The sequence below is a fragment of the Aspergillus fumigatus genome, chromosome 1 (genome assembly GCF_000002655.1).
Source record: "Aspergillus fumigatus Af293 chromosome 1, whole genome shotgun sequence".
Taxonomy (NCBI): domain Eukaryota; kingdom Fungi; phylum Ascomycota; class Eurotiomycetes; order Eurotiales; family Aspergillaceae; genus Aspergillus; species Aspergillus fumigatus.
In genome coordinates this window covers 2,384,445-2,405,573 of record NC_007194.1, presented here as the reverse complement: position 1 = coordinate 2,405,573, position 21,129 = coordinate 2,384,445, and the positions used below count along the sequence as shown (strand labels likewise).

Sequence of the window (21,129 nt, the reverse complement as noted above, 5' to 3'; positions counted from 1 at the left end):
ACAGCCACAAGAAGTGTGATGTTGAATACTTTATTTTCTGACTGGGCATGATCAGACAAAATTAGCGTCGCTCCTGACACTGTTTACAACATCCCTTTGTACACTGCCGCCAGGTTGCTCAATGCTGACAGACCGGCGATTTCTCCATCGTTGGTCAAAATTCATGGTCTGGTCGTCCCCGTTCCCCATGCCAGCGAACCGCACCAGACTCACCCGGCGTACGGTACTGTCGGCTGGAACTGATGAGGTTGATGGGCTCCTCCGCAGGGAAAAGCGATGGGTGCTAAAGTTTTCCTGGAAATAAGGATTACCCCGGTACCATCGACGTTGACTCCCAGAGGAATCTTCATTTACGTTCTGGGACTCGTCCAAGGTATCGACCGCGTTTCCGGGCTCCAACCGTCGATTGCTACTCAGGCTTGTTTCGCTGAAGAACCGGGGAAGCGGCGAGATGATCTTGGAATAATTCTGCGCTAGGCTCGATTGGCTTTGCTTTTTGGGTAATGGAGCGATAGGTCGGACGTTCAGGGCTTCTAGACCTAGGGATTGCAAGAAGGCCGAATTGCGGTTTTCCTCTGTATAAACGGACGCAGACATTGCGGACATCGCCATCGAACCCGGACGGTCCTGGATGTACGACTGTCGACGACCATCGTTGTAGATAGAACTGGACATTGTGTCCGCGCGACTAGCCGTACTTCGAGCTCTCTCCAGAGCGCGTAGACCAGAGGATGTCCGGCGTGCGAATTGCGCCGAGAACATGGGGTTGGAGGAGTTTCTATTCTTAGCCCGGTAATGAACGAAGGCTTCCAGTGAATCGGATTCTGAAATAGTTGGGCTTTCTGGCTCCACGGCCCGCACAGTGAGCTGTCTTGGATGGTCAAGGATCCTGAATTCCACGCTGTTTCTCCCACGAGGGGGAGGCCGGGGGAAAAGGGGAGCAATATTTCCAACGCTGCTCTCATCGCTTTGCAGAGACGCGTGAGTGTTTTGCCATGATACGTGAACCACTCCATGTCCAGGAGGCCCGAATCCTCCAGCTCCATGACCTGCGCCGCTCAGCCTTACCGGAAGCCCCGAGGCTACAGATGAAATGCCGCTCGAGCGCCTGGAATACCTTCGGGACCTAGAAGAGGCCGCCGAATTTCTCTTAAGTGATCTTCTTGGCTGTATAGATTTGAGGGGCTCTCGTTTTGTGGAATTGGCCGTTGTTCTTCTATGTAATGAAGGACTGCTCTGGAACGACAGTCGTTTATTCTGGGGAGAAACATCCTCTGTTTGTTTCTCTTCCTGCGGGTTATGGCATGTCAAGGGGGCAAAGTCCCATTCGATCGTCGAATGTGCAAGAGAGTTTTCCTTGTCATCCGAATTGCGCGCTTGCCTGCTGTCTTCCAGCGATTTTTCGCTCCACAAAGGCCTCAGTTCCAATTTTGGAGGCTTTGATGATGATAGCGACGGGCTCCTGAAGATGATAGGAGGGTCATTGGGTTTGATCGTTTCGTACGGCCGGCACGGAGGGAGATTCCTCGGAGTTAGTCTCGAATCTTTCTCAGTCGGAAATTGCCCTTCTTCTTGCGCTGCAGCTTTCGCCTTGCGCTTGTAGCGCCAACAGCAGAAGAGTGACAAGATAACCATTACGAAAACAATAGGAATCACAACCGCGACGGCAATGATGCCGGCTTTCTTTCCGTGGCCACCACCGCCATTGTTCGTGTTGGTTAGTTTAGCTTCGCCACCATCTTGTCGGTCCCCTCGCACAGCACGGATGATAAACTGTTCGCTGTCTTCCGCAGTCCCCTCACGAGCAGTCAATGTGATAGGGAACCTGCCAGGTTGAAGATCTGAGGGAGCATGCCCATAAAGGGTCTTGTTATCAGGGTTGTATCGCAGCCAGGGCAGTTGCTGACCAAGATTCACTTCGAGTTGGACCGAGTCATTTTTCAAGATCGCGCTGTTGAAGACCAGCACAAAATCATCACCAATCACTGCGTCGCACTCTTTGATGTTGTCTGTGAAGAATTGTGAATATTGCAGAGTGACAATCATTCGAGTGACATCTCCATAGGTATCTCTCACGGAAATTGTGACGTTTTCGTTCATGGCATTGGCAGGGGGCGTACCACTCAAAGAGATGGTATCTCTGTCGAAGGTTAACCAGCTCGGAGCCTGGGCCTCAGTAGAAGTCACTTCGCCGTTTTCTGGTTGTCTACCATCTAGGGTAAGAATGTCGCGGAAGTGACTGCTATTGAAGTGCTTTCCTCTAGTGAGGAACAGAGTCTGCGTGCTCTGATTGAAAGACAAAATATGCGGGCTGACGGTCATCTCAAAACTCATGATGGCTGCACTGAAGCCGGCGACATCCGAGGCGACAAGGTTGAATGTAAATGTCTGAGGCCCAGTGTTGGGAGTCGTACCGAAAAACTCGAGATTAGACGGGTCAAACTGGACCCACGATGGCAGAGGTGTGTTCCCCGGGGATGTTGCATAAAAAAAGGTCGACTTGCGAGTATTCGTGAAAGTATCATGATCAAACGAGATCACGAACGAATCGCCGGAGTGCACGAAGATTGTTGATGGTGCTGATGTAGCACCAATGGCTTCAAGTTGTGGCAGCAGTGGCTTTCCAGGCTTCGGTCCATCCTCTGCTGTGACGACCAGAGTAACTTCCATGTTTGCGGAATCTGGCCCATTGTTGGCCACAAGTTTGAATTTGTTCGGTCCCATATCTCGACTCGTAGGAGTACCAGACAAGGTCCGGCTTGAACTGTCTAGGTGTAGCCATGAAGGTGCACTTTGCAGGGAATATTGTGTTTCCGTTTCTGTACCGCTGAAAGTCCCCGGTGAGAAGACGAAGTGAAAAGGCCGTGAGACTCGAGCCACAGGTGGTAATTGTGCGTTTACCGGGTAGTTTGAAACTAGACTAGCGTTGACTGCGACCAGCAGTGCCAGGACGACCAATGCAATGAGTGCCATAGCTCGTCAAGCCTCAAATGCTGTTCCAGGGTCACAGAGCAGGCTCGCTTGGGTTGACCGTCAGACCATCCAGACATCGGACACTTGGATGCGGACAAGAGTGTCGGACGAAGAAGCGAATGAGGGCGACGGGTATGGGAGGACGTCGTAGGCTACCCACCCTTCTTCAGGGTGATTCCGCCCAAGGACCAGCCATCTGAACTAAGGAGCGGCGCGAAACTGCCACCCTTTCAAGGAATTCATGCCTGAACATTTTTGACGTCACCCAAGTATGGAAGTGAAGAATTGGTTCGAATTCCGTTCCGCATGACGGACTAAAAAATCACGTTGTGATATGCACGGTCCTGCAAGGGGGTATGAATTGATCCTACCGCCCAGAAGCGAAGGAGGAAGTCGAACCCCTAGGTCTCAAGAATATCCCTTGGAGGACCCAGTGGGAACTGATAACAGAGATAATGAAAGACATTGTCGCATCTATCTCGAACCTTATGGAGCTCAAGGGAAGAGCTTTCGGTCAAGACAGGCTCCAGGGGTTCAAAGATCAAAGCCTGAGAAATCCAAGGGAGTCTCAACCGCGTTTGAGGTCAAGGACCATTCGAATTCCAGTACGACCTGGCGCATAGTAATCGGCAATCTCCTCTCGTTCTTCGAACCCACTGCGATTGTACAATGAACGAGCGGGTTCCCTAGCCTTGTCCACCCATAATTGAATGTATTGGCAGCCTTCCTTCTGGAGACGCTGCCGAATGTAGTTCATAAGCTGCATCCCGATACCCTGTCGACGAAATGCCTCCACAACACAGACTTTGTGCAGTAAAGCTACTCCTTTCTGCCGAACATAGACAGCATAGGCAACTAAACGACGCGGTACACCGGAAGCTGTGCTGACCGCATATAAGACCCTGGTGTTAGGCTTCTTCTTCCAAAGGTCTTCTCCAAAGGGGAATGCCTCGTTAGCCGGAAAAGTCTTTTTCTCAATCCGTGCAATTTGTGCGAGGATGTCAAATGCCTGATCTTTGCCTAAAGCATGAATGTCTGATATGGTTAAATTGATTGACATCATGGATCCTGCAAAGTTTTAAAGATGATCTACATTCAGGGCTGTAAGAGACAGCAAGACGAGGAGACCACAGTGTTTCAGGGGTGCTGCTCTCCTGGCCAATTCGGCATGAAGGAGATAATCGGAAACACACCACACTGAAGAATGGAGGCTCAAGGTACCTTTGGCAACGAGCAGACTGAAGAACTTTCGCCCAGATAAAGAATTCAAGCCTGAGGCACAAGGGACGGCCATGGAGATAGTTGAAGTAACCAATCAGAGTCATTTATAGCCAGCTGCACAGGACCCCACCGGATGATCAATCAGGTACATCCATAATAGACAGTACGACTAGTAGGTGACTACCTGGATAAGTACGTCGGGTACGGTAGTTTACATTCTCAAATACAAGACCAAGGACATAGGATTCTCAACTGCTGCACAGGTCAAACATCAGCTGCTGCATCAATCATCATTGGAAATGCCCCCGCAAGCTGAGGACAAGCGCCAGGCCGCCCGCGAAGTCGTTGACATTCTTCACGAAATCTCAACCCTCCTGGTATGCGCTCCAATCTCTCCATTCTCAGTTATGGCTTCGTGCTATGTACACTTATTTCGGCAAAGATGTATGGCGGGAGTTGGGACGTCAACTGATGCATGACATGAACCTGGCCTAGAACACAAATCTGGACCGAACAGAGCTCTCCCTCTGCGTGTCTCTCATCGAAAATGGAGTCAATCCTGACGCCCTGGCGGTAGGTTTCTATTCCCGTTTTTGTTTTCTTTTAAATATGAATGATTGATGGGCTAGGACTAATTTGCCAATGACTGTATATAGACTGTTATAACTGACCTTAGGAAGGAAGCTGCGGCAATCTCGCGGGGCCTTGCAAATAAGCACGCCATGCCTGAGTAATTGCTTTTAGGTACTTCGTTGTTTGCAAGATAGACGTCTTGCTCTTTCACCCAGCCGTCAGATAGCCGGCACATCGCGGTTCTGGTGGCATCAATGTGGTCTGGCTTTCCTGTTTTCTTTTCTATTTTGCATCACATTTCTCCATCTGGTCGGCACAGGACGATACCCTTTACAAAATATAATTACTACGATCGTATTTAAAACTGATACTCCGAAGTCTAAGCCTTCAATACTTCGATTTCCTATGCCTGCGTCATAGCACCCCTGGTATCATAGAATCGACTATAAAGACAAATAAAGAATGGTGGTATAAAGGCAGGACCAAGGAGAGCGCAACAGATAACAATTTCCGGCGAAAGATACGCGATCAAAGGCCGGCTGCTTATTATGACTTTCCAGCGGTCTGTGTCTGATCGTTAACCTTTGTGGTACCAAGTTCACCGGCCATCGCTTCTGCTGTAGCCCTCTTGATACGATCAGCTTCGTCAGCATGATTCTGCTCTCTGCCCTTGGTATCTCTCTCATCTTCGCTGTCTCCCAAACTGAACGGATCATTCTCTGCGACAGGAGATGGCTCCACTGTGGCCAGCGGCTGCCACTTGCTCGATTTGCTTCCCGTGGACGTGCGTTTGGCCGGGTCGGACGTGTCATAAAGATTGCCGATCTCTGATGGTGGACCCTCTTGGAAAGATACCTTACGCCTGTCAGGTGAGGGAGAAGCTGATTTGTACAGATTTGGGTTAGCAAGTGGCCTCCTTGGTGGTTGGGGTGGAGGTGCTGCAGTCAAATTAGCGATGGTCGCGGGAAGAATCCGTTTCACGGGACTGGACAGACCTTCAGAGTCTCTCAGTTCCAGCGCAGAGAAGTCGTCGCTCAACAACTGAGGGTCAGCATCGTAACGTTCGCGGTCACCGCTGCGACGACCCATATCACCACTCCTTCTTGGTCGACTGTAACCTTGGCCTTCACCATAGCGCTGGTTAGATGGTCCCTCGTCGACGTCCTCACCGTCAAGTCGCTTTTTGAGGTTCTGGACCCAAGAGTTCACTTTGGACTGAGTCTCCAGGAATCCCTTGCGAATGTTCTCGCGAATCACAGGAAGATCATCTGCGCCAAAGCGCGTCAATAATAAAGCAAGGCTGGTGATATCAAATAGCACCACATACCGTCAAAAAAACTATATTCCCGCTCCTCCGACTGATCGCTTCCTCTTCTAGCCCGGTCACGTCGAGACTCGTCCCAGCGGGGTTGCGGCGCACGACGGTTGTAATGCTCGGCTAGTTGACGGGCATACAGCTCATCCGCTTCCAATTGCCTCTGCGCCGCAGATGGACGAGGAGGCTTTGGAGGCGCTATGTCTTCTTGCTGAGCGTTGGGGTCGGTCATGCCTAAGAAAGCGTTTTGTTAATGACTGCAAGGCTGGCACAGGTTCAGCTTCACATACCAAGGAGAGCATGAAAAGCCCGTTCGATATCCCAGTTGCTGGCGACCAAAACTGCCCTGATGACGGATGCTTCGATAGTGGGAAAGGCTTCTTTGAGGGTGTTCTCTGCCTGTTGCCGCGGGCTCACTGGACGGGGTGGCTTTGGCGGGGCAGCTTCGGTACCAGTTTGCTGAGGAGGAGCAGTGGTAACACCGGTTTCTTGTGGTTCATCATCAAAATCTAAGGGACGCGCAGTAGTCGGCGACTCTGGTTTTGGACTACTAGGGACAGCCGCGGATTTGCTGGGAGTCTTGAGAGAGGTTAGTTGTTATCATGTCACAAAGGGCACATGACAGCCTACCATCTTGTCCTCGTCCGACATTTGGCTCGGAATGATTTCGATCTCAGTTAGTCGAATGTGCGTTCTTGTGCAGAGAGTATAAAGGTTTGTTTCGCAAGGCGTCTCTTCCAAACCGAGATTGAAAGTATCAGGTGAAGGTATCTGTAGGCAGAAAGTAATTCAGGGTCATTGCCGTTATTATTGGAAGACCACCTCCTATCCAAAGCTCCAGACAACGGACGCTTGTGATTGGGTTCGGACCCGCAGTGACGTTTGTGACACGTGATACATAGGTCCCGCCTTACCTAATCCACCTATATCCATATCTCTGAACCTCAAATATCTGGAGCAGTGCCTCCTCGAAAGGAAGTAAAAAATAATTTACTATAACTTCCAGTAAATCCGCAGCTTACGTCCTTCTGAGCTTGTATATACGTGGTATGAGCATTCTGCATAAACGGGGGCCTATATCACCCGTCCAATATGCCTCGATTGCGTTTCCTTTATAAACCGAGAGGCGTATGACTTACGAGTGGTTTTTGAATTTACATAACTGAAAGTGGTTGATAGACCAGCATTAACAATGGCTTCAGAATTGGAAATCTCTTCCACCTTCATTCCAGCATTATACAAGCCTGCTGCACTACTACCAATTGCAAGACATCGCCTAAGCTTGCTTTATCTTGTCGAAACATACCCTGTCACGATTGTCGTTGGACAAACTGGTAGCGGAAAAACAACGCAGCTGCCACAGTATCTGGATCAAGCGGGATGGTGTGCAGATGGAAAGGCCATAGCTGTCACTCAGGTATTGTTCTATCCCCTCCATCATGACCCACAGCACGTCAGTATGTGTAATTGCTAAGCTGGTAACAGCCGCGACGGGTGGCTGCCACTACTGTCGCAGCTCGAGTGGCCGAGGAGATGCGCTGCAAATTAGGCGAAGAAGTGGGATATTCGATTCGTTTTGAAGACGTGACATCTGCTTCGACAAGAATTAAGTTCCTGACTGATGGAATGTTGCTCAGAGAGGTCCTCGTAGATCCTCTTCTTTCTCGATATTCGATAATCATGGTCGATGAGGCACATGAGCGATCACTGAGTACCGATATTCTTCTTGGAATACTTAAAAAAATCATGAAGAGACGCCCCGACCTCCGAATTGTGGTCAGTAGTGCGACTCTGCAGGCTGAAGACTTTCTGAAATTCTTCGCCGGGGAACAATTCCAAGGCGACGGAGAAGCCGGCGAACTGGGAGGAAGCATCGGAAGAATTATTAGTCTTGAGGGACGAATGTATCCTGTCGACATTCTGTACCTCGAAAACCCAGCAGAAGATTATGTGGAACGAGCCGTCAAAACTGTATTTGACATACACTTGCAAGAAGGGGACGGTGATATTTTGGTTTTCCTGACTGGCCGAGAGGAGATCGAGACCACAATTCAATTGATAACGGAACGTGCTGCTACCCTGCATCCCAAAACACCAGCTCTGCTACCGCTTCCTCTTTATTCTGGCCTAACAACAGATCAGCAAATGTACGTCTTCGAGCCAGCCCCTGAAAACACACGCAAGGTCATCGTGTCGACCAACATCGCAGAAGCTTCAGTCACTATCAACGGTATAGTATATGTCGTCGACTGCGGATTTGCCAAGCTCAGAGCGTATAATCCAAGCACAGGCATAGAGACATTGACAGCTGTCCCGATATCAAAAGCTGCCGCTGTTCAGCGAGCAGGTCGCGCTGGTAGAACAAAGCCAGGCAAGTGCTTCCGTTTGTATACTCAGCAGGCCTATGAAAAATTACCAGACGCTACAGTACCTGAAATCCAACGCTCGAACCTGGCCCCTGTGATCATGCAGCTCAAGGCTCTGGGTATTGACAACATAGTACGATTCGATTTCTTGACAGCTCCGCCTGCGGACTTGGTGATACGTGCCTTCGAGCTTCTATACTCGCTTGGAGCAGTCGATGACTATGCGAAACTTACCAATCCATTGGGGGTGCGAATGGCCGAACTCGCCTTAGATCCCATGTTGGCAAAGGTCCTTCTCAGCGCGCGATCCTTCAACTGCTTGAGTGAGATCCTTTCCATTGCTGCGATGATCAGTCTCCAAGGTTCTATATGGGTGCAGCACGAAGGCGATAAGAAGTCGGTGGAGAGCAGCCGCAGAAAGTTTGCCGTTGAAGAAGGAGATCATTTGACCTACCTCAATGTGTACCAGGCCTTTGTTACGAAAGGAAAGAAAGATCCCAAATGGTGTCGGGATAATCTTCTAAACTATCGGTCGATGCAACGAGCTGTTAGCATAAGAACTCAATTAAAACGCTACCTTGAGCGCTTTGGGTATCAAGTGGATGAGACACTCTCTGGTCGCCACGGAACGGCTGATCTAGCCAGACCGGCCGAGCAAATTCAAAGATGCTTGACAACTGGCTACTTCGCACATGCTGCAAAAATGCAGCCAGATGGGACTTTCAAGACAGTCAGCGGAGGGCTTACTCTTCACGCGCATCCAACTTCCTTGATGTTTGTACGTGCTCGCCACTGTCAGTGTCTGCCACCATAGTTTCCCATTTACTGACTGATTGATATTTAGAACCGCAAAGCAGATTGGGTCATCTTCCATGAGATACTGCAAACCGGTGAGAAAACATACATTCGTGATATCACCAAGATCGAGAAGAGCTACCTGCTTGAGTATGCGCCGGATTTCTACAAAGTCCAGTGATTCGATCCTTTATGGAACATCGAGTCTGGTTGTTATTTTACCCGAGAGTGCAAGCTAGCAGGCATGTGCAGAGCTTCGTTTCCATATAAGTCTCAATAACCCGGTTTAAACACAGGCTTCGTGATAGACGGTGTGTATGATGGAGCATACTGTTGACAGAGTGATATTGCGATTCGTGCAGTACGGCAAGAGAAAATGTCCAATACCTTATGATGATACCCAGTAGATGAATAATCTCTATGCATAGCATGGATGGAGCGAGAGCATGGTAGATAATCTCAGTAACTCCCATTTCGTGGGGATCTCCGAATGTTCCAGAGTTGAGACAAGCATTATGCCCCGGAATCATAGAAGGTCCGCCGCTCTCCCTAAGTCAACGCATACTCTCAAATTTTGGATACAACAATTGTCTACTTATCTCAAATACAAGCTAGAAATAGTAAACAATTTGATACCCCTCTCGTCTTGACACAAAATGTCAGGACATCACCACCACAGCCATGACCACAGCGGACATTGCCATGGAGAGGATGGACATGATCATTCGAACGATATCACCCCTGCTATTCAGTCCCTTCTTTACTCACAGATTGCCTTCGATGATATTACCACATTGAACGGTATGCCTACGGTAGCCTTTTATATGGTCGTTCGCGAACATGGTTGTTGATGCAAAGCGCAGAAGCCACACCTAAATCAGGAACTGCCATTGTGCAGAAGACATGGGCTGACCGATTAAATGATGAGCCTGAACTCGAAAGCGATGCGGATGAGCAGCTCTTAATGTACATCCCGTACGTCTCGACCTCATATCCCTTCAACTTGAAGCTCTGCTTGCGGTCTCGGATCATTTTCACGCTTTTACTTTACCCCACTAATTGCCCCTCATCTTATCAATGCTCCATTGTCGCAAAACGCACCAGTGCCACAGAAGCCAGCCCTGCCATAAAAGCTGTGGGGATAAAGTAATACTGATTATCTATCGTACTACAGGTTCACCGGACAAGTGAAATTGCATTCCTTGCTCATCTACACCGCACCCACACTGTCTGCACCCAAAAGGTTGAAGCTCTTCAAGAACCGGAATGATTTGGATTTTGCAACTGCCTCAGATTTGACCCCCACGCAAACAATCGAGATCCCGCAGCCAGTTCCTGGGTCTGACGTCTTTGAGCTGCCCCTCAGTCGCGCTCATTGGAATGCGACTACTTCAATTACCTTGTTCTTCGAAGACAACTGGAGCAGCGGAGAAGAGGACGTGACCAAAGTTGGATATATCGGTTTTAAAGGCCAGTTTATGGCTCTGAACCGTGAACCGGTCAGTTTCCTCTATGAAGCTGCTGCAAACCCTAGCGATCATGTAGCCATTCCGGGTGTCAGCGGAGTAGGAGGGAGAGTAATGCCTGGCCAATGAACCCTTCAGTTCCGTGAATGGAAAGATGGCGTACTAGACGGCAAATACTTAGAATAGAAAGAGTTTCAATGCTTGTCACGTTGTTTTGTGGCGCGGCTCAACTCCATTATGTACATGAGTTCATTGAAACTATGATATGAAACTCGCGTCTGATGTATAATAAGCGCAATTTGACCGGAAATATGGCCGATGCAAGCTTTCGGCTTTCATGACTGGGGTACTATTGTCAGAGAAGAGAGCAACGAAAGAGGGACAAACCCACCAGCGCCCGAAAATGCTTAAATCTCTGTTGTATATATATAGTTTGATCAGCAGAAGCGTATGTAATGCATACATCAGGAAGCAGGAACTGCAGTACGGGTCTTCGTCCTGGCGGCCGAAATCTCCACTTCTTCTGTGTCGGCTTCTTCTTCGCCCACGGCCATCACCGGAGGGGCGGTAGGGACATTTGGTAAGGTGATAGCTTCTGTCTCTTGCCGTAATCTCTCCAGCTCGTTCTCAACTTCGTCCTCATCCTGGTTCGACAACTGGCCCGCAAGCATCTGGCTAATTTCCTGTAATGGCAAGCAGTTAGCACAGCGATTATCCAATTCACGACGCCATTACTTTACCTCTTGGTAAGCCCTGGCTTCTTCAGTTTCGCCCATCAGCTTCTCGACAGCCTCGATACCTCCCATTTCCTTGTTAATAGCTTGGAGCACCTTTGTTCCCTGTTGCAAGCCAAAGAGGACATCTTTCTGGACCAGCGAAAATTCCACCTGACTTGTCAGATGTTCCAGCTGCTCCAGCTGCGCATCCGTTTTACTTAGGAGTGTTTCTTGATATTTCTTGCGACGAAGAGCCAACAGAGCACGTCGGCGGTCATCTCGCGCAAGGCATTCCCTTGCTATGGCGGTCTCGCGGTCTGTGAGGACAGTGATTCTTTTTTGATGCTGACGAAGCTTATCGCGCTGATTCTTCAAATCCAGAATGGCCCTTAATACCAGCAATTCTCCACGTTAGTAGTCATTCTGCAGGTATGGCAAGCAGACGGGGGAAAAGATCACTGCTAGCATCACATGCGGTCCGTGATAGGGCGCTCAGATTGCACAATAAGAGATGAGGAACTGAAAATACAAGAGAGAGGCAAAACCTACCTATCCTGAGCAGAGATTTTATGAGAACTGCCTGTGTTCCCCATTTTCGCGGCATACTGGCAGTGTCAATCTGGAGTGTAGATAAGTCGGCGGTAAGTACAGATGCCTTCCTTACCCCAGAAAGTCAAAACACTATGGAAAATGACGTACAATCTTCAAAACACTCAACACAGCGTAAGACAAATACCATGTGCGTAATGAAAATTTATTTGAGAAGTGCTGGCCTATCAGAAAAGTGGACACTAGGATCGTTGTATTTTTTAACTTTGAAAAAAAGCCCGACCGCGGTAAATCTATTTCCCCGATGGCCCAAAAATGTAGAGAATCGTAGGATTTTCTAACAAAATTGGCATCACTGTTAGCGTCACGCTTCAAACGGGACTGTCCTTGCGCAGACAGCCCTTGCGTTTGAAGAAGATGCGTCAGTCCCGTGGGGGTAGGTCAACTCTGAGGCAAGGCCTGGATCGCGAGGTGAGGAGGGACTGAAGATTAATGCTCGCCGTGTTGGAGTACATCATAGTAAACTTGACTTTCTTTTATTCTAGGTTTATCAGATTGTGCGCAAAATTATCGATGATCAGGGAGAGAACGACCGGATCCGTCTCTCGGTGCCCGCGATCTACGATACCATCAAGCGATCAAATTCCAGCCTGAACAGGAAACCGAAGAGAATATTAGAGGACAGTATTGAAAGGGTCGTGGAAGTGGTTAAAAGCGATGTGCTCGGCGAAGATGAAGAAGATTCAGTGAATGGCGATTTCGAGGGTCTGGAGGAGCAAACGCAACCTGTTCCAGTACGCAACATATGGCATCTCTCCATGCTTACATTTCTGACAATCACAGGAATCCAACAGCCTCAATAGGAGCATCGTAGGCGCATGGAGCACGAACTCTAAACCGCAAAAGTCAGCCGAACCCAGCGCTTCTGAAAGTGCACCTACGCCTGCACCAGTCCCGACAAAGAGACGACAGCATGGAGGGGAATCTCAATCGTCCAAACGACGCAAGGCCGACGTGACTGTTGATCGCTCGCCTCCGACACATGTGAGCCTTGCGGATCTGGGTGGATTGGACGACGTGATTCAGAGCTTGGGAGATCTCCTCATCCTGCCAATGACCCGTCCACAAGTTTTTGTGTCGTCAAATGTTCAACCACCCCGTGGTGTGCTATTGCATGGACCGCCAGGTTGCGGTAAAACAATGATCGCCAATGCGTTCGCAGCAGAACTAGGCGTCCCATTCATCCCGATATCTGCTCCTTCGATTGTATCGGGAATGTCGGGAGAGTCCGAAAAGGCTCTACGAGAGCATTTCGAAGAAGCCAAAAGGCTTGCACCTTGCCTCATTTTCATCGACGAAATCGACGCCATCACGCCGAAGCGAGAAAGTGCACAAAGAGAGATGGAGAAACGGATTGTTGCTCAGCTCTTAACATGCATGGATGACTTAGCGCTGGACAAAACCGACGGCAAGCCCGTGATCGTTCTAGCGGCTACCAATCGACCGGATAGTTTGGACGCAGCCCTGCGTCGCGGGGGTAGATTTGATAAGGAAATCAACATGACCGTTCCCTCGGAGCCAGTCAGAGAGCAGATCCTGAGAGCGCTTACCCGAAAAATGCGCCTCGCTGACGACTTAGACTTCAAGACTCTGGCCAAACGGACACCGGGCTTTGTCGGCGCTGATCTCAACGACTTGGTCTCTACGGCAGGCTCTGCGGCTATCAAACGATACCTGGAACTACTCAAATCGAATAGTGGGGAAGAGATGGATATAGAAGATCTCGATGATCTGAGCCCTAAAGTAAAAGAGCTGCGACGGCTTATCAATCACGCGAAGGAGACCCCTCTTGGTGACGAGACGCAGACAGTCTTTGTCTCCAATGCAGACTTTTTCACCGCTCTTCCCAAAATCCAGCCTTCCTCCAAGCGTGAGGGCTTCGCCACTATACCAGACACTACATGGGCAGACATTGGTGCTTTGGGACAGATTCGCGAAGAACTCAATACTGCGATCGTGGACGCAATCAAGTCTCCTGAGCTCTATGCGAACGTGGGTATTACGGCGCCCACAGGTGTCCTGCTTTGGGGTCCCCCCGGCTGTGGTAAGACGTTGCTGGCCAAGGCTGTGGCCAACGAGTCGCGCGCCAACTTCATCAGTGTCAAGGGACCTGAGCTGCTCAACAAGTTCGTGGGTGAGTCAGAGCGTGCAGTACGGCAGGTCTTTGTTCGTGCCCGCTCGTCAGTCCCTTGCATTATCTTCTTCGATGAACTTGATGCCCTGGTCCCCCGTAGAGATGATGCTCTGTCCGAAGCTTCCGCACGTGTCGTCAATACCCTGCTCACCGAGCTCGACGGCCTGGGCAGTAGTCGTCAAGGGATCTACGTGATTGCCGCCACAAACAGACCGGATATTATCGACCCTGCAATGCTTCGTCCAGGCCGTCTTGAAACGCTTCTCTACGTCAGCCTGCCTAATCCCTTGGAGCGTGTGGAGATTTTGAAAACCCTTGTTCGCAAGCTTCCTATCGAGTTCAACGAAGATATGAGGAGGCTCGCCGAAGAATGCGAAGGATTCAGCGGTGCGGATTTGGGAAGTTTGCTACGCCGTGCCGGTTATTCTGCAATCAAAAGACGCGATCAGATCAGCTTTGAGGACTTCGTTGCCGCTAAGGCTTTCATTCGGCCTAGTGTTACCGATCTCAAAAAGTATGAGAAGCTCAGGAGAGAGTGGAGCGGCGGCGTGTTGTAGATATCCGACCAGTGTGGCATACAAAGTCAACGAGAGCATTGTGTACGTACGGGATAATGGTCATATACCAAAAGCTTTGCATGTGCGGATGCTGACAATCTCCTCGCTTGCTTGGATGTTTGTACTCAATGAGTCTACCAATCGTTCGTTCTTCCACATAATACCTCCAAGAATTAGACTTGATATCGGGATGCCAGGTTGCTTGGACCATCAGACGAGGGCTTATTTTTAAGGAAACAGTTTCTATAAGGACTATAACTTTTATAAAGCGGATATATCTCTTGACGAAAACATTGATGCACACCAAGACGCCTCTCATGTAGACATGACCTGATACATTAACAGTTGGAAATCCCAATATGTACGCTTCGAATCGACGTGTGATTACATCCAGAGACGGCAAGTTCCATCTGCGCCTGCACTGACACACCATGGTTCTCTGGGATGCCAGTCGACGTCCAATACACCGAGTTCGCCAGTGATTTTGTGTCCCTTGAGAACCTTGAGCGGTACAATGGTGGCATTGCTGAGCATGTCTCCGGTAACACTGCCGTGGAAAATTTGAAGCGAGCCGTCGTCACTGGCATCTGCAAACAGGGGGTAACGGCCGCCTGGGTGGAACTTGACAGCACGGATGGCCTTGCGGTGGTAGCGCAGAGTCTTATAAGGACGCTGCGATAATTCGAGATCATGCCAAAGGAGACGGCGATCATACGAGCCGACAATAAGATTGTCTCCACCGGAAGCGGTGGAGGAAGTCGGGTGGATGTCGAAAGAAGAAATCCATCGAGCACCAGGTTGTAAAATCTTGACGAGAAGTTGACGTGAAAGATCGTATGCGCGAATGCTTCGTTGGTTTGCGACAAAGAGGATCGGTTTCGAGGGGTGGAAGTGAGCAGCCTGAGGAGGGCCGCCGCCCTTGATACGTCGCCGGAAAGGGTACTGAGTCAGATGCTTAGAAAGAGTGTGTATGGCAATGGCCACCGAAGCTGGGGTTGATGAGCCAGGGCAAACTGTGACAAAGTAGTCTCCACGGCGATGCCACGAAAGGGACTTGGCGACGTAGCGAAGAGGGATGACAGCGCAAACTCCCGAATCGGCAAGAGACGATGAAGGACGCATCCACTTGGGAGGGTTATTCTTCTTGTTTGCTTCAGCAGGAGTGGGAGGAGGGACAGATGCAGCATATCCCCAGCCCGCATCCAGAATGTCCAGGCTAGCTTTTTCCATTGCTGGGTCAACAATTGGGGGAACAGCAAGGAAAATGTCGTCTCCAGCCGCTGCAGCAAGGATAAGAGCATCCTTGCCCGGTCTCCAGCGAACAACATTGACAGGGTCTTCCTCGCTCAATTTCACGCTCCACAACTGGCGTCCCGTAAGAAGTTCCCAAACACGAACAGTTCCGTCATCGCCACCAGAAGCCAGCCACAGACCGGAAGGATCAACAGCCAGTGTGCGCACCCGTCCCTTATGCCCTCTGAACACGGTAGCACAAGCAGTGGGGAACGGTTTCAATTCTTCAGGGCTCGGAAGTTTGGGCAAAAGGCTTTCAGGGTCGATGTTCAACTTGCTCCTACGAACTCTAGGGGCTAGGTAAAGATCCAGGCACCGCTCGAACTTCTCCTTGACAAAGTTTTCATAGCCAGGAACTCTGCGCAGAGAACCGAAATCGTTAGGAAGAAACTCGCGGTCCCGGTCTTCAGGGTCAGCTTCCTCCCAAGTCTTTCGTTCCTTCCGACTAGGCAAGTACTCTGGAGGCGGGTGGTAACTTTCCTCATAGCCTGGAGGTGGAAGTTTAGGCGCAGGGATATGCATAGGATGATCCTTCCGCTCCGCTTCATCGGCCCAGAGATCATACTTGACAATCGTATCATCCTCCTCATCCTCTTCCGTGGGAGGCTTAAATGGGAGAATCCGGCCTTCTCTGATTGCCTTCACAATCTTCATAACCCGCTTAGCTTCGTGTTTCGAGGGCACAAACCGCCGTTTGGGTTCTGGCGCAGCACTCAATGGCATGATTTCCTGCTGACTGGTAAACCACTCAACAATGGGCTCATAAGGGTTGTATCCATCTTCGGGAATTTCGTTCATTTGAACTTTGCGCAGCAGCTCCAGCTCCTCCTGGCTCAGCTCCAGAGGTTTACCAGTGGAAGGATCAGTAAGACCTGTCCAACCCTTGGGTATCTCAATACTATCGAGCAGTGCATCTAAAGCTTCGCCTTTCGCAGGGCGCATAATCTTCTTCCCGTTGATATCGTAACCGATATGAGGATACTGATCGTAAAATGAGAGAGGAATGTTGCCGATAGTGTTGGCATTCTCGTCGACATCAGAATAGTCAGAATTATCGTCCGGATTGATCTCGTCGTAGACGAAGCGGTCATTCCCATTGGCGTCCTTTTCAATGCGGTAGTTCAACTGTTCTTCCTCGCTCGGGCTCTCATCATCATCATCATCATCATCATCTATCACTGCGCCAAGTTCACCAGGCGCGGCGTTCGACTTTTTCTTGGCTGAATCCTCTCCATCCGACGGGATCTCATCACTGTCAAGTACGTCTTCTTCTTCCTCATCCTCTTCATCACTAAAATCATCGATCAGCTCGACCTCTGAATCGCTCTCATCCTCGTCGCTCGACAGGTCGTGGGCGTTATCCGAAAGCGCTCCGTCAAGGTTGCCTGTGTTCAATTCGTCTCCAGAAAACACGCCTGCCTCCTCCTCCACATCACGGGTAACTGCCTTGCGCTTCTTTGAAGCCTTTGAAGTATTCATATTCGCGAAAAGCGGCTGCGTCCGTGCAACAAGGAAGCTTTGAACGACAAGCTGCGTTTTTCAAGTGGACTTTTTTTCTCTCTGTTTTTTTATTGCTTTTCCACGAAAATAGATTACTGACCGCCCACGTGATACACCGCCTTGATATCCTCATTTATCGGTTTCGCTGATCTTCCATGGATAATAGGTATCATTAGGTCCCCGCTGTCATCATAATTCTGTTATTTATCGCTGGACGTCTCCAGCACTATGGTTATTGCCAACGACCAATCTTGAGCTCATCCAATACTGTGTTGTAAAATCTCCATCCAGATCATTCAACATGCAATTCGATAGTTTACCTCTCCCTCCTAGCAGTAGTCATGACACCACCTCGGTACCGCCTTTGAAACGGCATGCGGCTTGTGACGAGTGCAGTAGGTACTCCTCGATGCAGGATCGTTCTCAAGTGAACACCGAGGCCTGACAAGCTTCCAATATAGGGAAACGGAAGTTGAAATGCTCTGGTGAAGCTACAGGCTGTAGTCGTTGCCTTAAGCAGTCTCTTCCTTGCCACTACTCATTGCAGAAGCCGATGGGACGCCCACCGAAGAAGCGACCCCGTGAGGACAATGATGCATCCGTATATGAAATCACAGACAATGGGATGTGGGCTGACATAGATGATGGTGGAATTTTGACTGAGGAAGCCGGGGCCGAAGCTACAGCGGCGTCAGATGCCCTGCGACTTTGTCCTCCAGTGTACACCGCACCAATGCGAATGCCGCAGGCTTTTCCTAACCTATTATCCACTGACGATAGTCACAACCACCTATGGCAGTTGGAATCTGGTAGATCGCTCGACCCTATCCCTGCGACTACCGGTCCCTGGCCTGATTTTTCCAGCGTAACGGCCGCAACGTCATCTCCGTTCACATTACCGTCGAGCTTGACGCTTATTGATTCTCCTAGCGTATCATCCCCCAGCTCGGACGGTGGTAACAGTTCTCAGTGTACCTGCTTATCCTACTTATATCTATGTCTCAGTCACCTTTCTTCCCTTGCTCCCTTTCCAATATCTCAACACACGTTGTGTTCGTTATTTATTGCTGCCAAAACAGCGCGGGCTGTCATTCGTTGTGAGGTCTGTCCCACAAGCTTTGCTCTGGGGATGCAGAATGTCATGTTTACTGGAACCCTCTTGAACGTCATTGCGGATGCCTGGCTGCGAGTGTCGCAAGCTGACGCTGAAGAACTCGGCAAGTTAGCAGCCCCGCCAGCTTATGTGGCTTCAGTGACACAGAACAGCCCAAACCCCGCAGAGGCTTGGAAGGACTGGCTCCGACAAACTGTCAGAAGCGCCATTACAGGCGGCCCGGCAGATCCTGCTGGTCAGGTGAAGTGCTCGGATTCGCCAACACTACTTTCTCTCATTGAGGAAATGGAAGCCCGCCAGCATAGATGGCATCGAACTCGAACTGTGGAATCCCCAAACGAACCTGGGTCTTGTTCACCTGTCTCCCATGAGGACCATCGAGAAGAGGATATGCTTTGCTTTCGTGTAATCCGAAGCGCCAGAGATGTTATAGCCAAGTTTGAATTTGCACCGCACGAGTACCCGGAGGGTGTGGTTCCGGTATGAGCGATCTGTTTGTTTACCTACGTGATTGGTGTCATGGGATTAGGCAATAATTTATGCTGAGGAGTTAAGGCTTGCGGGGGATTTGTCCTGGGCGCGACGACATACTGTGCCAGATACCACTTCTGTTTGCTGTCTTATGGGCCGAATCGATCAATACCATTCTTGCCAATGCCTGACTCGCGCTCCTGATATTGCAATGGAGCAATACATAATTTCCAATCTAGCTTCTTGGTCGGGTAAGAACCTACGTAGAGCGGCGGAGATTTTGTATACTAGGGCGACAATGGACGATCGATCTTCATCATGGCCTCCAATTTCCTCGTTACTAAATTCAAATTTACTGACTTCGAGAAGTTGTTACATGATGCAGGGTCGGGTCATTAATTAGGAGAGCGTGGCCACCAGGCCAAGGACCATTGGGGGCGCGGGGCGCGCAAATGACCTAGGATGGAAGTTCATTCGTCCTCATCGTCATCATCAACGATGTAACGATTCTTCTTCCTTACCGGTGGCGTTCCCGATGCTCCTGCTTCCGAAACAGGTCGCTCTGGTGACGGCCGCTTTTCTTTGGCGGGTTTCTGGGCAGGGACAGTCTCCTCCTCTTCGCCTTCTGCATCCATCTCGTCATCCTCGAGGATCTCTTCGTCCTCATCATCTTCAATAACCTCAGGCTCTTCGTCACTGCCGACAAGGAAGCCATCGTCTTCGTCGTACTCATCTTCCCTCGTGCGTCCGCGACGATCATAATCTTCTTCGTCGTCGGTATAAATTTCACCACGACGATTGGGCTTGCGAGGCTTGCGTGCTCGGGGTCGCGTAGCGAGGAGGCCGTCGTCATCTTCTAGACCACCTACAGTCAGACCAGCTCCACCTGAGCGGTTGGAGAAGCCGACACGACGACCACGGTCGAGTTCACGCTCTGCGAGCTGCTGACGGCGACGTGCAGCCTTGAGTTTCTCCCGCTCCGCCATCTCGGCCTGTCGCTTGGCCAGTTCAGGGTCCTCTTTAACCTCGATAACTGGCGCTGATCCATCCGCCGTCTTCTTGCTACCTCGCGCAGCAGCAGCCAGAGACTCTTGCAGACGCTGCACTGCATCATCAGTCTCCACGGTCGTAGGAAGAACAGTGAGGCCATGGGTTAGATGTGAGGTCAGTCGGAAAACCGACGATGTCTCTGCGGCTGCTCCCAAGTAGACATGTGAATCCAGTTTTGTATCGTATTCGCCTGCCTTGTTTGTGGGTGCCAGGGGCTTGGTGGATATTCTGTACTGCTCCTTGGGTGCTGACGCAAGCTGGAGTGTTAAAGAGCCGTCTTCCCACCGTATAATTCTAGCGTTTGATTGCAAGAGAGATTCGTCGTTCGGGTCATGCCTCCAGCACAGGGAAGTCGCCGCAGTATTGAATGGAGGCGCGACGTACGTTTCCGGGTCGAACTCCTCTGTCTCTATCGATAAGAAAGTTGGCACTGGCATCGTGTAGACCTGCGTGTATAGGGTCAGCCAACAGGACAGCATGCTCTTTTTCGGCCCTACTGGACCTACCTCCCCATTCGAAGTCACCGGCTCAGGCGCCCGGCCTAGACTCAGGTCCATAATGTTCACAGTTTCCTGATAATCCCCTTCCACGCCATCCTCATCCATGAGATCTCCGGCTCTGTCGTAGCGATCAATGTCGTCGCCCGAATCTAACTCCTCGTCGTCGAGTGTCCTTTGTCTACTGACGAGCGGTCAGTATGTCTTAAGCCTGAAAGTATTTCAAAAACCTTTCATACTTCTCCTCATTGCCAAAACCCCCTTCCGACCCGTCAGATCCAAACAGGTCAGCGTCGTCGTCCCCATTCATGTTTCCCGCATCGGATCCGAAGGGACTTGAATGGCGCGCAGCGGCATTGTTGCTTTGTTCGCTACCGACAGGGCTCTCGGCTCGATCAGCAGCCATGCTTCTTCCTGGCCGGCGTACCACATCTTCATCGGAAGAAGACATGATGTATGTTCACTGAATGCGCTCTGAC

The 21,129-nt window shown here is 50.2% G+C and overlaps 10 protein-coding genes across 10 annotated transcripts; 4 read left to right on the top strand and 6 right to left on the bottom strand.

Annotated features, from left to right (window-relative positions):
- Positions 1-51: 51 nt before the first annotated feature.
- AFUA_1G09270 (putative transmembrane glycoprotein) lies at positions 52-2,724 on the bottom strand (the record flags this gene model as incomplete). Its single annotated transcript, XM_747201.1, has 1 exon — positions 52-2,724. The coding sequence occupies one exon, from the start codon at positions 2,722-2,724 to the stop codon at positions 52-54; it is 2,673 nt and encodes an 890-aa protein (XP_752294.1).
- An 817-nt stretch (positions 2,725-3,541) lies between these two features.
- Positions 3,542-4,298, bottom strand: AFUA_1G09260 (GNAT family N-acetyltransferase; the record flags this gene model as incomplete). Its single annotated transcript, XM_747200.1, has 2 exons — positions 3,542-4,008; positions 4,067-4,298. The coding sequence occupies 2 exons, from the start codon at positions 4,296-4,298 to the stop codon at positions 3,542-3,544; spliced, it is 699 nt and encodes a 232-aa protein (XP_752293.1).
- A 79-nt stretch (positions 4,299-4,377) lies between these two features.
- AFUA_1G09250 (CUE domain-containing protein) lies at positions 4,378-6,923 on the bottom strand. The gene is made up of 5 exons (XM_747199.2): positions 6,713-6,923; positions 6,373-6,661; positions 6,095-6,316; positions 5,763-6,035; positions 4,378-5,705 (listed from the first exon to the last, which is right to left on the bottom strand). Exons 1-5 carry the CDS (start codon positions 6,731-6,733, stop codon positions 5,314-5,316), a joined length of 1,197 nt encoding a protein of 398 aa, XP_752292.1. The 5' UTR covers positions 6,734-6,923; the 3' UTR covers positions 4,378-5,313.
- Positions 6,924-7,054: 131 nt separating this feature from the next.
- AFUA_1G09240 (putative ATP dependent RNA helicase) lies at positions 7,055-9,677 on the top strand. The gene is made up of 2 exons (XM_747198.2): positions 7,055-7,499; positions 7,568-9,677. The coding sequence occupies exons 1-2, from the start codon at positions 7,275-7,277 to the stop codon at positions 9,260-9,262; spliced, it is 1,920 nt and encodes a 639-aa protein (XP_752291.1). The 5' UTR covers positions 7,055-7,274; the 3' UTR covers positions 9,263-9,677.
- A 416-nt stretch (positions 9,678-10,093) lies between these two features.
- AFUA_1G09230 (PITH domain-containing protein) lies at positions 10,094-10,838 on the top strand (the record flags this gene model as incomplete). Its single annotated transcript, XM_747197.1, has 2 exons — positions 10,094-10,218; positions 10,418-10,838. The coding sequence occupies 2 exons, from the start codon at positions 10,094-10,096 to the stop codon at positions 10,836-10,838; spliced, it is 546 nt and encodes a 181-aa protein (XP_752290.1).
- Positions 10,839-11,100: 262 nt separating this feature from the next.
- On the bottom strand, positions 11,101-12,029 carry AFUA_1G09220 (ESCRT-III subunit protein VPS20). Its single transcript, XM_077803879.1, has 3 exons — positions 11,975-12,029; positions 11,450-11,813; positions 11,101-11,392 (listed from the first exon to the last, which is right to left on the bottom strand). Exons 1-3 carry the CDS (start codon positions 12,016-12,018, stop codon positions 11,174-11,176), a joined length of 627 nt encoding a protein of 208 aa, XP_077660050.1. The 5' UTR covers positions 12,019-12,029; the 3' UTR covers positions 11,101-11,173.
- Positions 12,030-12,076: 47 nt separating this feature from the next.
- Positions 12,077-14,725, top strand: AFUA_1G09210 (putative AAA family ATPase/60S ribosome export protein Rix7; the record flags this gene model as incomplete). The annotated part of the gene is made up of 5 exons (XM_747195.1): positions 12,077-12,148; positions 12,252-12,301; positions 12,370-12,445; positions 12,520-12,768; positions 12,818-14,725. The coding sequence occupies 5 exons, from the start codon at positions 12,077-12,079 to the stop codon at positions 14,723-14,725; spliced, it is 2,355 nt and encodes a 784-aa protein (XP_752288.1).
- Positions 14,726-15,109: 384 nt separating this feature from the next.
- On the bottom strand, positions 15,110-17,497 carry erb1 (ribosome biogenesis protein ERB1; the record flags this gene model as incomplete). Its single annotated transcript, XM_747194.1, has 1 exon — positions 15,110-17,497. The coding sequence occupies one exon, from the start codon at positions 17,495-17,497 to the stop codon at positions 15,110-15,112; it is 2,388 nt and encodes a 795-aa protein (XP_752287.1).
- A 193-nt stretch (positions 17,498-17,690) lies between these two features.
- Positions 17,691-19,118, top strand: AFUA_1G09190 (Zn(II)2Cys6 transcription factor rglT; the record flags this gene model as incomplete). Its single annotated transcript, XM_747193.2, has 2 exons — positions 17,691-17,913; positions 17,980-19,118. The coding sequence occupies exons 1-2, from the start codon at positions 17,820-17,822 to the stop codon at positions 19,116-19,118; spliced, it is 1,233 nt and encodes a 410-aa protein (XP_752286.1). The 5' UTR covers positions 17,691-17,819.
- Positions 19,119-19,573: 455 nt separating this feature from the next.
- Positions 19,574-21,101, bottom strand: AFUA_1G09180 (Paf1-complex subunit LEO1; the record flags this gene model as incomplete). The annotated part of the gene is made up of 3 exons (XM_077803878.1): positions 19,574-20,599; positions 20,660-20,831; positions 20,890-21,101. The coding sequence occupies 3 exons, from the start codon at positions 21,099-21,101 to the stop codon at positions 19,574-19,576; spliced, it is 1,410 nt and encodes a 469-aa protein (XP_077660049.1).
- Positions 21,102-21,129: the final 28 nt, after the last annotated feature.